This window comes from Neodiprion fabricii, chromosome 2 (assembly GCF_021155785.1).
Source record: "Neodiprion fabricii isolate iyNeoFabr1 chromosome 2, iyNeoFabr1.1, whole genome shotgun sequence".
NCBI classification, from domain to species: Eukaryota; Metazoa; Arthropoda; class Insecta; order Hymenoptera; family Diprionidae; genus Neodiprion; species Neodiprion fabricii.
In genome coordinates, this window is record NC_060240.1 from 32,889,422 (window position 1) to 32,903,402 (window position 13,981).

General features: G+C 38.5%; 1 protein-coding gene across 4 annotated transcripts; it reads left to right on the forward strand.

Annotated features, from left to right (window-relative positions):
* The first annotated feature begins 26 nt into the window (after positions 1 to 26).
* Positions 27 to 13,839, forward strand: LOC124176786 (mediator of RNA polymerase II transcription subunit 1.1). Of its 4 annotated transcripts, none has more exons than XM_046558477.1 (10): positions 27 to 288; positions 406 to 583; positions 1,645 to 1,725; positions 2,497 to 2,681; positions 3,171 to 4,987; positions 9,523 to 9,746; positions 9,892 to 10,075; positions 10,162 to 10,491; positions 11,569 to 11,728; positions 11,813 to 13,839. In XM_046558477.1, exons 3-10 carry the CDS (start codon positions 1,723 to 1,725, stop codon positions 12,687 to 12,689), a joined length of 3,780 nt encoding a protein of 1,259 aa, XP_046414433.1. In that variant the 5' UTR covers positions 27 to 288; positions 406 to 583; positions 1,645 to 1,722; the 3' UTR covers positions 12,690 to 13,839. The 4 variants fall into 4 exon arrangements, with proteins under 4 accessions (XP_046414433.1, XP_046414434.1, XP_046414435.1 ...); XM_046558478.1 differs by having other exon boundaries at positions 27 to 272; XM_046558479.1 differs by lacking the exons at positions 27 to 288; positions 406 to 583 and adding an exon at positions 590 to 1,246.
* Positions 13,840 to 13,981: the final 142 nt, after the last annotated feature.

The following is a 13,981-nucleotide window of genomic DNA, read 5'->3' on the forward strand; positions in this document are numbered from 1 at the left end:
TCGTACGTCACACAGCAACTTATAGGGTGCGTCACTTGAGTACATCCGTCGCGTCATCACGTAGTAACGGAGTCAAAAGGACCACAATTTAATTGAGATACAGTTGAACGTTTCCACGATACGCAGATGATATTTCTCAGATAATTAATAACAGAGATTAATTGTATGACGATGGAATACTCTTCAACAGCTTGAAACAATTCTACGATTTTGTTGTTCATTTGACTTGGGTTCCGGAGAAATCATTTTGGGATTAGCCTAAGCAGTGAGTGGTACGTGCAAAATTAGGTGAGGAAATTTGTTTTGTATGTTTTTGAGTTCTTTTCGGGAGGAAAATTATAAGATACTGAGGACAGAGCAAAGCCGCTATAACGGAGAATAACCTGTTGTGGTTTTTGATTGCAGATGGCTGCTCAACTCGAAGATAAATGACTCTGAGATATCGCTGACAGTTTCCTAGCATCCCTCCGAAGCCAGACAGACGCCTCCGGCATGGATATTTCGTGTATAGGAAAAATATTTGATTTCTCCTACATAACTGTGAATTCGTTGTTCTTAAAAAAGGATTGATTATTGAACAAATGTGAGTGGCTTGTCGATCGGCCGATAATCGTAAAAGTTTTTATAAGTAGAATTGGTTAGCTGTATAGCGGGTTGGGTGGGGCCTTGAATCCTCTTTATTCCCCATATGTTAGGCGTTGACTCATCCTTACGCGTGATTTCTCAAACGGTACGCCTACACAAACGATCGTTTTTGCAAGGCAAAAGTTTCCAATGTGAAACGATCAAAAGCAACAAAAAAAAAAAAAACTTTACAGTGAATCGTATGCAAAATTTTAACGCTGATCGAGGTATATCCCGAGTGTTGAAGAGTGCCATAAGAAATGAGGTTTTAATCGATTTTTCCTCGAATTGATACGTAAAATGACGAAATAATAATAATGATCACGTCGTTAATAATAATCATAAGGTCAATAATAAACATAATAATAACGCCGCTCCATGGTTATAAATAGATCGCGTCGATGTGTGCGTTGGTAACCGGGTTCCGTTCTCCTCTCTGGTTGGCTAACGCGCGGGTGGGGGAGGAAGGCGTAGTGCGCAGAATAGGTGCGCAATGACGCGGTCTTGCCAGTCTGCTTTCGAGCGAGGGTCGTTTGCCGCAGGAGAGAATTCCGCATTCGCATTTTTATTATTTTTAGCAGAATAATAGCTAATTTTACCTCCCACATATATCACTATAATGGTAAATAGGAGCTAAATTACCAATGGATCAATTATTTACTGGCAGGATTTCGAATAACGTTGAAACATGTGATTAATCTTTGATTCCGTACGGGATCGATGACTGGGATACGGTTTCCGTGTTAACAAGGCGTTCGTTTTCACAAATATAAAGTTGCACAGAGCGATGCTTGGATCAAATGAGTTATAAGTAGTCCATACCGTCAAGCATGAAAAGAAATTGTATTGATAAACTAGTAGGTGTAATCCGTATGCTAGGTTGCGTAGATTTTGTAACATGTACTTGAGGTATTCAGGTCTTTCGTGTCGCGTTGGCTAAAGGCGGAGACATAGAAAATGGCGGCGACATACTGCGTCCGTGATGCGTCATCATCCGTAAACGGGAAATTTTGTGTTTAGTTACAGATTTCGGGATGATTCTTCGTCTGCCACCCGGATATTAGAATAAATCATCGAGGAAATCCGAGCGTTAACAAAATGGTGAGTTGGTGTCATATTATTTATCGTAATCGTGATCTGATTAGTTTTAGTTTTCTTCTTTTTTTTTTTCATCGGCGGCCATTGTTCTTCCCGGTTCAAATATTTCGTAAACGATAGCGCCACGATCGGTGATAGTAATAGCGTTACTAGCGTAGAGTCCCTACACAAATAGTGTAGTGTAGATCAATAACCTTTTACGTGATTCGCCATTCGGGTCTCACGCGTCCTTTCCGACGCCTCGTCATTCGTCAAATGTTCAGTATAAGTAGCATATGAAGGTATTGCTCATCAATTTTGATTTGAACTAGTGCGCCATTCGCTTTTTCGGCACCCCAAAACAAATTTTTTCGCCACGCGATATGCGGTCGTGGCTAATATAAATTCCACAACCAAAAATTATTCGGCCAAATTTTTTCACTTGTAAACCAATATTCTTAATATTCAAATGAATGATTATTCATTTACTTACACGTCCTTTTCATAGTATCGCACATATTAAACCCCCCAATCATCAATTTTCGCCTTATAACAGACGCCCATAAATTTTCATGATTGCATAACAAGTACTAATATACTATGTGTTACTTCAACTGTTGTGATGAGGTGTATCAATGATTGGCTGTATAAATAAAGTCCCGATTAATTTTATATATAGAAAAAAATATCAGCCGTATATTATCATTATAGCCTTATTTTACTTTTGTAATACCAGTGATGTGGCAATCGGAGTTAACATTATGAGTCGTATTATTTAATAATTGTTCGTTACAGCCCCGTATTGATCCGCTGCAGCTGCTGAAGTGTCTCAGTGTTCTTTTGGGTCCTACGGGAGGCATCAAGAGCAACGACGAAGTCCAGCGCTTAGCAAGCCTAATGACAAAGTTTTCGAAAAAGCTTGTTTCAAAATGTATCTACATTCAGATCCTGAAGACCACGAACACCGATCTCCTGGGCCAGTAAGTACCATGTTTAATATAAAATTATGACCTCTGCAGAGTTGAAAATTTCCAAAGATTATTCAACGAATCACTTAGATGGTACGAATTGTTAAACTCAAGGATGCGATATTTTCAAGCACTTACAAATAGAAACTTTTATAGGATGGTTTAATATCTGAGAGATAAGGAGCCGGATGCACCTACTTTGCCATAAATTTTACATTCAGTTGTTTCAGTAGATTGTCGCTGTACAAGAAACAAGATACCTTGGTACTTGAGAGTGCACAACAATGATCTGTTTGAACCGTATTCAAAATTTCAGTAGTTGGTTAAGGATTGAGGTTTTTTTTTTTTCAATTTATTTTTTCATATTTAATTCCCTTTTATTTCCTATGAAAGTAAGGGAAATATTTGGAAGTATATGCGCCTAGTGTTTTTGACATAAATACGAATGTTGAATCTGTCAGAGTTTTCCCTTCTAAGTCACGGGAATCACTTCTGTTCCAGATTCATGGGCGCAGGGGGGTGGAATCTAGTTCACATGTGGTTGACAGATGGAATCCTAGCAAAAAACTGGGCTCTGATTCAGGAATTGCTAGAGCTGCTTCTTCTTTGTCCTGTAGACGTTGAGCGTCTGAAAATTAATAATTGTCCAAAGTTGATAAAGGGTCTTTCCAAAGAAGGTAGCCATCATGTAGTCAGGGCATTGGCAAGTCGATTAGTCGAACAATGGTTAAAGATTGTCAAAGGTGAAGCGGCACCAAATTCTGTGCCCTCAGATATCATGACTTTGCCGATTCAAACCTTGATTGACCAAAGCCAGTCGCTACCTGTCCAGCAACAGACTGGAAGAACGAATAACATCAGCAATAATATTAACGAGAATGGTGACCTCCAAGGCAATAAAATCCAATTGACGGATTATACTGAAAATACATCCAATGGTACGCAGCTAAAAGATAAACTTCAGCAGCTCCAAAGGCCCCAGCAGTGCGATTTGCAGACTGTGGCCAAAAATTCCCAGAAGCAGTATTTTTTAGTACCCTCTTCACAACAGCAGCAACAGCAGCAATCACTGCCCGTTTATAAGATAACAATTCGTGATGGTAAACAAGTTTTAGCTAAGGTAGAAACAGACCCTGCAAATATTAACAACGTATTGGCCTCAAACAACGAAAATAGAGTCAACGGCGATATCAAAGAAGATTTTACAACGCAGGACGACATCGGAACGATTGAAACAATTCAAGGAACACTGGTCGACGGTCAAGAATTCGTCCATGATAACTCTAACCATTTATCTAGTGAAGTGAAAAATTCGGTAGCTAGTTCTAAAGACATTAACATTGGAATAAATAGCGAGGATAGTAAGGACAATAGTAGTAAAGATGCAAAGGAAGGTGTTAGTAGTGACTGTAACAAGTCCAGTGACAAAGAAAATCGGGATTTTCATAAAAGGGATGATAAAAAGTCCAGCAGTAGTTCGGATAAAAGATTAAGTAGTCATAGTTCATCATCTCGGAGTTCGTCAAAACATGGTTCAAGCTCGCATCGTTCAAGTTCAAGTTCCCACAGATCATCAGGCTCCCATAGATCAGGTTCGGAAGGGTCAAAGGGCTCCAGTTCTAAGGATAAATCTTCTTCGAAGGAAAAAGACAGGCATCGTTCTAGTTCCAGCAAGCACAGTTCTTCCTCATCCTCATCTTCGAAGGCAGGTAAAACTGACCGGGAGCGAGAGAAGGAGAAGCTGAAGAAGGACCAGGCAGAAAAGGATAAGGCAACACTGGAAAAAGTCCAAGGTCAGGCGCTCAGCGTGAAAATGGGAAAAATACCAAAAAAAAGGGCAGAGGATGAAGTTAAACAGTCGAGTGATAGTTCGAGTACAGTGAAATCCTCTTTATCACCATCCAGAAAACTGTCAACAGAATCTAAAGATAGTGCAAAAGAGCAGAAAGAAAAGACTGATGGAAAGAAAGTCGTGATACCAGAGAAAAAAAATATTTCGATGTCTATTGAAACCAGAAAAAGTTTGCTGGAAACATCTCGTCCTAAAACGGTCAAAACGTTCAATTCTAAATTTAGGTCTACAGGATTAGAGGAAGAAGTCAAACCCCCACCTCCTAGGTCTGCCAAGAAGCCTAGCACACTATTGGACAAGAAACTTATTCCCCCAAAACTGTCTGCCATTAAGAGGCCTTCTCCACCAATGGAAAATATTCCATTACCAGAGAAACGTGCCAGGCTATCTCTAGACTCTCCGGCAACACCGCCGCCAATTGAAGACAAGAAAGGAGGCATCAAACTCATTCCACCCAAACCCAAACGTAAGTATATATCGGTATGGCCGATTTTAATTAATTCAGTTATTGTTGACGTTTTTATTATAAATTATTATTGCATTTATAGAAAATTGATAATTTTAACTGTTTCATTCCTTACATATAAATCTTTTTCAGAATTTCTAAGCTGGCACATATTTACCCCTTTATTGTGTGCTGTGGAAATATTTAATTGGTTTAGAAACACGTATAAAGTATTAAATCCAATTTTAGCAATTTGTAATAGTTTGTCTAAATTCGCTACATTGAAAACGATGTAGTGCTTATTTTTGGGGCATTTTGTATTTACTGTTTTGATATACACGTGGCAATATTTCATAATTGGTTAGAGATTTCAGCGTACCTATGTATTTGATATACTACTAACTTCTGAATGTTGAGTTTGCAGGTGGATGTGTGGAGGACAATTTGCAGCTGAACAGTTTTTCTCTTGCTCGACCTATTTCAAATAATGCGATTTTTTTTTTTTATTTCGATTCAATATTGCCCTGTGTTTATATGACCTAATAATGTAAGATTTTTTGCAGGCATCTCTGAATCTTGTTCCTTCCCCGATTACAACCCTATGTATTCAATTGCCCCCCTAAAAGTAACTTCTAGTTTCTTCACAACTTAGCAAAGATTGGATCACTCTTAGCTAACTGCAAGAAAAAGCAGCAGCATTGGATTGTTCAGCTACTCGGATATTTCGTTTGCCAAAATGATTAATCTGCATTCACATGTGGAAGAAAGAAGATCAAATGAGATCGGCTCATCATCCAATGGTGTTTTTAACATAAATTAAGAAGATTCCTGCAGGTAACCTTCGATAAAATAATAACTAAAATACTAATAAAATAGTGAAAGTATAAGCGACTATGATTACGCGATATGTTGGTCTATCGATTATAAGTTGTGAGAAAACAACAACTGGAAAAAAAGCATTGTCTAGAAGTTGAGAAAAAATTATCCATCATTTCTAAAATGTATCGCTGATACTACTCGTTCCGTTGGTGCGGTTGGAGCGTTTGAAGTTTTTAAAACACGCGGGCAAGTTGGCCATAAATTACCTAAAGTGACCGTATCTATTGTAGGTAAGGCGATTAACTAAACTTTTGTCTATCAATAATTTCTCCTTGTAAATGTACACCCTTTTTTATTCGTTGAAATAAATTTTATCAGAAATCTGGAAACATAAATATTATGGGTTTCTGCTGATATATATAATTATCTCGATCTCCGCAAACTTGCATATACATGCGCACACATACACATACATACATACGTACGTACTGTCTCAGCAAGGCACAACCATGATCACGACCGAGATTTCAGGCTTCCATCCTCTCGGTTCGAAGAAGTTCTTGTTCATAGATTTCTATCGTCGTTCACCTCGTACAGCCTTGTTCAGATTATAGCTGTTTTCAATGTCATAACGTAGTCTTTTTATCTGAAAAATTTGACTTTCACTTTACATAGTACACTTGTACCAAAAGTCTTAGATTCACGGCTTCTATTCACCCAATTTTGATTTCTGCAAGCAGTTTTCTTGCGAGCTTGCGTTTACAGTAAGCAATTTTCGTGAATTTGAATTTATGTAAGTTGCAATAATCGCCGCAGCGCGGTACAGCGCTGTGCGTGACGTCACTCACCGAGAAGTGATCAAATTTAAAACAGGAGCAGAGATAAGAATGTTCTCTTTCGCATTACCGCTGACTGCGCGAACAAAAGCGAATATTTTCTACTCATACCAATGTCTTATGACCATTAAAAAATCAACGTATCTGCGATTTTGCAGTACGTACATCCATACCAACACAGATTTTTGTTTCGCTAGTGCTGATTTAAATAATTTAATAATTCAACCGTAAGGTGTTAACTGAGGAATGAACTCTTAATTTCATCTTAACGTTCAAACATGCGTATCCACTGCACCGGTGGAGTATATTACGCATTGTAGTTTATTCGATTATTCAAAAATCTTGGAACAAACCTTTTCTTCATGCACGCGGGACAAAGTACGTGTCAAATATTTACTGAAGAATTAATAAACGTGGGGAGATTCGAAACTGTATGTAAATAAATATAATTGCTTACGACCGAAAAAGGCATCAAGTGATGATGCAACACCCGATACGGCGTTCTATTCAGGAAGATGGATCGGACGCTATGACGTCACGGGCGTCACCCCATATACTGCGTACGGGGGTCTCGAATTGCCGGCAAGGCGAAGAAATCTTCTATCATCGTACGGCGACTTATGAATATGTTACTTGAATCGTTTAATGTTTCAAAACTAATTAAACATGACCGCAGCAGACTACCTGCAGTCACTAATTTCATACTGGCTCACAATCGGATACCAATCGAAAACGCGTGAAAAGAGAAAAGCAATGTTAATTGATTACGATTTTCTTCGTTCAGGGCTTTTCAAACTCAAGATAATCGACGGATTCACTCTAACCATATAAAATGGTGATATTCGTTCAACTTTACGAAACTGTTAAACATATTTATTGTTGCTATTAAAAATTATCTTAGTTGATCGGAGAAAACGAAGTGAAGATACAAATTGCTTAATCGGATCATGTATAGATATAAAATCATTTTACAGTGGGAAATACATTTTTTTTCCGTGAAAACGTCGGCCCCGCATCGATTGACGTAAACGCATTTGACAGAATTTCACGCTACTTGAATTTCAAGTCTTCTTTGTCGAATTTATCTTCCCGCAAAGGAAGAGAGGAGAGATTTGGTATCGATGTAGCTCTGAGCAAATGGATAAATTTGAGAAAAAAAATTTGACGAAACAGATTTCGGATTTGAGTATAGTCGATCGTCAATAGAAGTACAGTTGTGTATTATAACAAATATTGCAAGGACGTGTTGATACACATAAACAGAGTTCATTCAAACAATTCCGGCTCAGCAGTTTGTTTATTCGTTGAAAGAAAATTGTAAACTCCAAAGGGTATTAATTATGTTTCGAACTCATGTGATAACTTGACGCGTAAACATCTGACCAATTAAGGCCGCGGATAGAAATGACGCTTCTTATTGATTTGGCATACATTTATCGCTCTTTGCGAGCTCTTTGAAGACATGACGAAGCGATTCAACTGCTTCTCAGGTCTGAATTCAGTTTCAGTCTTTCTTTCTAGCCCGTGGGGCAGATGTTTTTAACTCGTTGCGTTGAGAGACGTCGGGACGCTGGTGTACTAACTGTCTCGGAAGCATTAGGCCCTGCCATTGACTCACTTTGCGTGAATGATCCTACCCGGCAGTTGAACAATATCTTTTAGTTTTTACTTTCAATTCGATTAATTAGGGCGGTTAATCTATACAATTTATTAATTAATTGCTAGTCTGTAAGCATTCAATTCTACATAGAATTACTTTTCATTAATAACATAGTTTTAAAAGAAATAAAATAAATTTACATAAATCCTTATGTATTATCCCTCATTTACTATGTATTAATTTCCACTCCATGACATGTTTACGGGCAAATATTTTCCCATCGAATGATGAAAGTTCACGACGTGTACTTATCTCACTTTGAACAGTTTTACACATGTAACTGTATTATTAAACACAAAGTCGATGCTGTCAAAGTCATTAATGTTATTCAAAAAAACGAATTTTTGAACGATTACTAATATGGCGTCTGTTTTCGCGTCCATTTATATTCTGTAAATGAAATTAATTATTACTGTCAGGTGTCGACTTCGTGTTACCGTTGTATAATTATTCAATACATGTTTTTGTAAAAATAAGCTGTACGCGGGAGTGTAAAATACACTTGCACATACCTTTCGGTAAATTATTCAAAAATACGGGTCACCTTTTCATTAATGAGCGAATCGCCGCTAAATCGAGTAAAATTTATCTCATCCAGGTTAATATTTTATCGAAGGAACTTACTATGAATCATATTAAATATATGTAAATTGTCTGCAGAATTTTGGCTCGCTGAAATCTGATAATTTCTGTCTGACTTTTAATTCGTATCGAATGAAACCGATTGTAACTAGGTTCCCGCCGAAGTTGTTTCGAAGAGCACGATTTACTTTTGAGCTCATCATTCGAAATTGATGAAGGATTTTCTCTGGATACGAACAGCTCATCACCAACTGTAATAATGATTAACTATTTTTCATCGTTTCAGGACACGCGGACTTGCTTATTTCATTCGTCACAAAGTTATTCTAGAAAATTATTTCCCGCTTGTAAAGGAAATAGTTGGACATTTTACATTTTTTAAATATTGAATATTAGCCATGTGGAAAAAAAAACTTGTGCTGCCACTCGCCAGAATGAAGTTCTTCAAGTTCATCTTACCATGAAATATATATACATTTCCTCTTTTTTCAGATAATCCTTGTTTATTTACCGAACACCACGAGCAAGCTTTCTTATTATGTTGTTATTTCTTTCAGCCGCTGGGATGAACGCGATTACTCGACTTTTGAATTGTAATACCAAGATAGTCTTATTTTATATAAAAAATTTAATTATGATTTTTTTTCCTTTTTTTACAGCTATGGTCCTTCAAGAGAGTGACATGTTCATGGACGCCCTGACTGCATCAACGAAGAGCAAAGAACCACGTAAGCGAAAGAGGAGGACGTCACTCTCGAAGGATGGAGTGCCTGACCCTAAAAAACAGGAAGTGCAGGGAGAGGGACGCGACGGGACTCCGCCACCGTCGTCGCCGTTAGGTCCTGACGAAAAATCCCCGGTGGTCGTTAAGCCCAACTTCAAGGTATTTTACGGGAAATTATTATGTTATAATAACGAACGAACAACTTATGCTGAATAAGACGGGTCCTCGGAGCGAAATTAGCTTGTCAGGACTTTGCCTAAATTAATTAATTAAGTAATTCATTATGTACCGTCTCTTTGTACAGTTTTATCAAGACACGCTCGAAACGGAGGAAGACAAAGAGAAGAAGGACAAGGAGGAGGATATAAAAGAGGAGGACAAAAAAGAAAAAGATGAAATTGAATCCATTGATGAAAAAAACGTTAAAGATTCTAAAGAGAGTAGAGAACAGCATCATCAGGAGGAGGAGGAAGAGGAAAGATCCACGAGTGAGTACTTTTGTATTCTCATCGTATATTACGACTTTACTACATAACAACGTATTTTATTCATCGATTATGTGTTCATTTTACAGCACCTACACCGGACGACGAAGTCGAGGATACTAAGGGATCAAGTTCGCCGTCGGAGACGACGCCGGAAATGTCAGAGTCCGACCGCAAAGATAAGGGGGATTCGAGTCCAACTCCAGAGATACGGTTCGTAAATGGCCTGAAGAGTGTTTTGCTGGCCCAGAAACGCAAAGGGCCAAAGAAAATTCTGAAGTGGAAGACGGACCTGGAATCTATAAGGTACTTCGAACTCGATGAAACAGAGAGAGTCAATGTCACCAAGACTTTCACCGACGCCAAGCAAATGGAGAAGCAAAACGAAAGGGAAGCTTTCCAGATGGCAAGAAAGCTGAGTAAGTAAAGCTATTATTCACGTACATTAGAGTGTTCCTTATTTAAGGTGTCGACGAATTTTTTCCGTCTAAATCCCAAAATCAACTGCAAATAGTTCAAAAACAATTATCTAATTTTTTCAGATTTTTACCCCAACTCTAAAACGTGCCACCATGAGGGTGGATTTAATCATTTAAAATACACGTGTTCCGAACACATTCTCAGTACATATTTTATTCTAAGAGTAATAATGTTTGGAAAATTTCGTAACTGCGAGGCTTTAGTGCGCATTAGTGCTACTATCTGAGAACAAATTCACATCATCATATCAGGCAATCTAGACGAATTGCACCTCCTCTAGATAAAAAAAAAATTTGATTTCGAGGCTGCGCAATTCGTCTAGACTGCCTGGTATGATGATGTGAATTTTCTCTCAGATAGAGTAGCACTATTGCTCACTAAAACCTCGCAGTTACGGATTTTTTTGGACATTGTTACTGTTACAATAAAATATATACTGAGAATGTGTCCGGAACACGTGTATATTAAATGGGGAAATTCACCCTCTTGATGGCATGTGTTAGAGTTGAGATAAAAATTTGGAAAAAGTACGCAATTGTTTTTAAATTATTTGAAAATAATTTGGGTGGTGAGACGGAAAAAATTCGTAAAGACGAAGTAAGGGACACCCTAACGTACATCAATGTTGCATTTCTCATAATTAATTAACGTAATTTGGAAAGCACGTTTGCTTGGATCACCTTATTCAAATTCGGGTTTAAACAATCGAGCGCGAATAATAATGAAGTCTCACTTCTTAATGTGTTTATTTTGTTCTTAGTCTGTTCAATTTTTTTTCTCCTCAGCTGCAAGAATACATAAAAATAAATTCTACATCAAATTCTACATATTGCGTAAAACAGAATTAAATGAAAATTAAAAATCGTATATATTCTACATAGAACGCAGAAGGTGAAGCACATCCATTTTAAAATGCTTTACATTCTCCAATGAATATACTACGTTTTTTCACCAAGTGTCACCTGATTTTGCTAAATGAAATGCTGAAAAATTCATCTTTTTTTCCTGCATTTCAGGTACAGAAGATCTAATGGAGGAAAAGACAACTTGGAAACCGTTGATTCCAATTGATTTACCACCGGCGCTGGTCGAGCATGGGAAAAATAGCCGAGAGAAGGACGTACAGTATGCAAGGGAGAAGGGAATTCTTCAGGCATTGTACTTTAATCGTAGCATGTAAGTTTCAATATGACTGCACCACCATCATTCTCCCACTTATTTTATACCCGAGGATATGCCAACTCTTCCCTTTCTTTTCAGGATTCCGGACTCCGCAGCTGAACCTGATGAGGAACGTCACCCCATGACCGATCCAAAGATTATACCATTGGATGACTTGACGGGTAACAAGGAGAGTGAAAAGGACTTTACGTCGATGCCTTGGCCAGAGCCGAAACCTCAATTATTCCAGGCACCTGTTGTGCCGGCTTACCCATTCCCTCCGTTCCCTCACAATCAGCAGCCAATGCTGGGTGGCATGGGTCCACAAGGCCCTATGCCTCCTATGGCACAAATGCCCCAACAAATGATGGGTCCAGGGCCAATGGGTCCAATGGGTCAAATGGGTCCAATGGGTCCTGACATGGCAGGGCCAATGCCAAGTGGGGGTGGAGGCTGGCGAACTGGAGATGGAAAGGTCGTTGTCCCTGATGTGGGGATGCCAAATATGCAAGGTGGTTATCCTCCAGGTCCTGATGGTCCACTAGGTCCTCCTGGAATGATGGGACCACCAATGTTCAACCAACCAGATGGATTCGGCATGATGGGACCACCTGACGACATGGGATACGGCCCTGGGAATATGGGAAACAATTTTCAAGGTCCTCCCGGCTATGGTCCAGGGCTTGGACCTGGTCCTGGACCCGGACCAGGACCAGGACCGAATTTCCAAGGTGGGCCAAGAGGAGGACCGATGCGAGGAGGTCCAGGAGGAATGGGTCGAGGGGGACCTGGACAGGGATGGTACAGAGGAGGTGGAGGGCCAATGTCGGGTAGAGGTGGTTGGAGGGGTGGTGGCGGTTGGCGGGGAAATGGAAAACAGCCGCCAATTTGCAGACAATTTACGAAGAATGGTTATTGCAGAATAGGTGACAAGTGTCAATACCTGCATCCTGGTGTAAACTGTCCACCATTTTGAACGGTTTAGTTCCAGTTTTATCGGTGCTGCAAAAAATCAAATATGGTAAAAAAAATAATGTGCTGCTTCGAGCACGCACGGAGGTCTGCGGACGAGCTGTTGTGCGTAGCTGCCAATAAAAAGTACGACAGTCGACATCACCTGTCATTGTACCGTGGATTTATTCGTTTAGTATTGCGCAACTCTCTTTCGTCTGATACCCGGAGAATGAGAGCTTTTATTTATCATTTTTGCTAGTCTGTGAAACGATTGGCAAACATCTAAAAAATTGGATGAAATACATGACGGGAAAAGCGCCATTCCAAATGCATGCCGAGATAATGCCAGGGAGTAATTGTGAATTGGCGACAATATGGGTGAAAGTACTTTGTTCAATTTTTCTTTTTCTTTTTTTTTTTGTAAGCTGATACATGGTTACTCTGAACGTCTGATATTAAATGTGGACACCTTGAGTTCAAATGTAAAATGATTTCCCGTTTATTGAGGACCAGTTACTGCTATGTTGAAAACGAAATGTGCATAAGTTTAGTGTAAATATTAGGATCGTGTAGTTTTGTATAAATTTGCTAGTTTATAAAAATCGAGAGAGTGACTGCGTTTAAAAAATATGCAATAAATAATAATTGCGGACACTACAGAAGAACGTCAAGCTGGGACGATTGTATTATAATTGATTTTAAGTAATCGTTTATCTACGCCAGTGAAACAGAAAAGAGATCGCGTGTATTCGGGTAAACAATAATGCCGGGAAAATGTATATGTATATTTAATTGAGAGATCGTCTAGATTAATATTACCGTATTGTTCCGAGTATAAACCGACCCCCAATTCTGAGACAGTATTTTAGGGTGTTTTTCTTTGTTATCTGCACATAAGATGGGTCTGAGTATAAGACTAGGATGATTTTGGCAGGTGCTGTTAACGACAAAAAAACCTCTGTTTATATTCGAAACAATACGGTATGTAGTATATCGAGTCAAAAGTGATTCAAGGATTAATAATAAAATAAAATTGCAACAGAAGTTTTTTTGTACGTTTTACGTTGAGGGTAGTATTTACCTTTTTGTACATGGTTGATTATTAAGTTTGTATATAATTTCCTCCATTGTTAAATACCAGCTGCTTCAAAGAAATACATGGGTTGAAACAATTAATTTGATTAAAAAATATATTTTACTGTAAACCTAAACATCAATATATCGGCAATCAACATCACGAAAGAAGCAAAACTATGTTTATCTTTGTTTGAAATTATTTTATTTTCATACCCATAATTTTATTATCATTTGAAT

Bases quoted from the DNA above. Each gene is read 5' to 3' on its own strand.
- LOC124176786 (XM_046558476.1), top strand. The intron at 4,988-9,522 runs GTAAGTATATAT...CTTTTTTTACAG, and splicing joins CATTCCACCCAAACCCAAAC to CTATGGTCCTTCAAGAGAGT. The intron at 9,747-9,891 runs GTATTTTACGGG...CTCTTTGTACAG, and splicing joins TCGTTAAGCCCAACTTCAAG to TTTTATCAAGACACGCTCGA.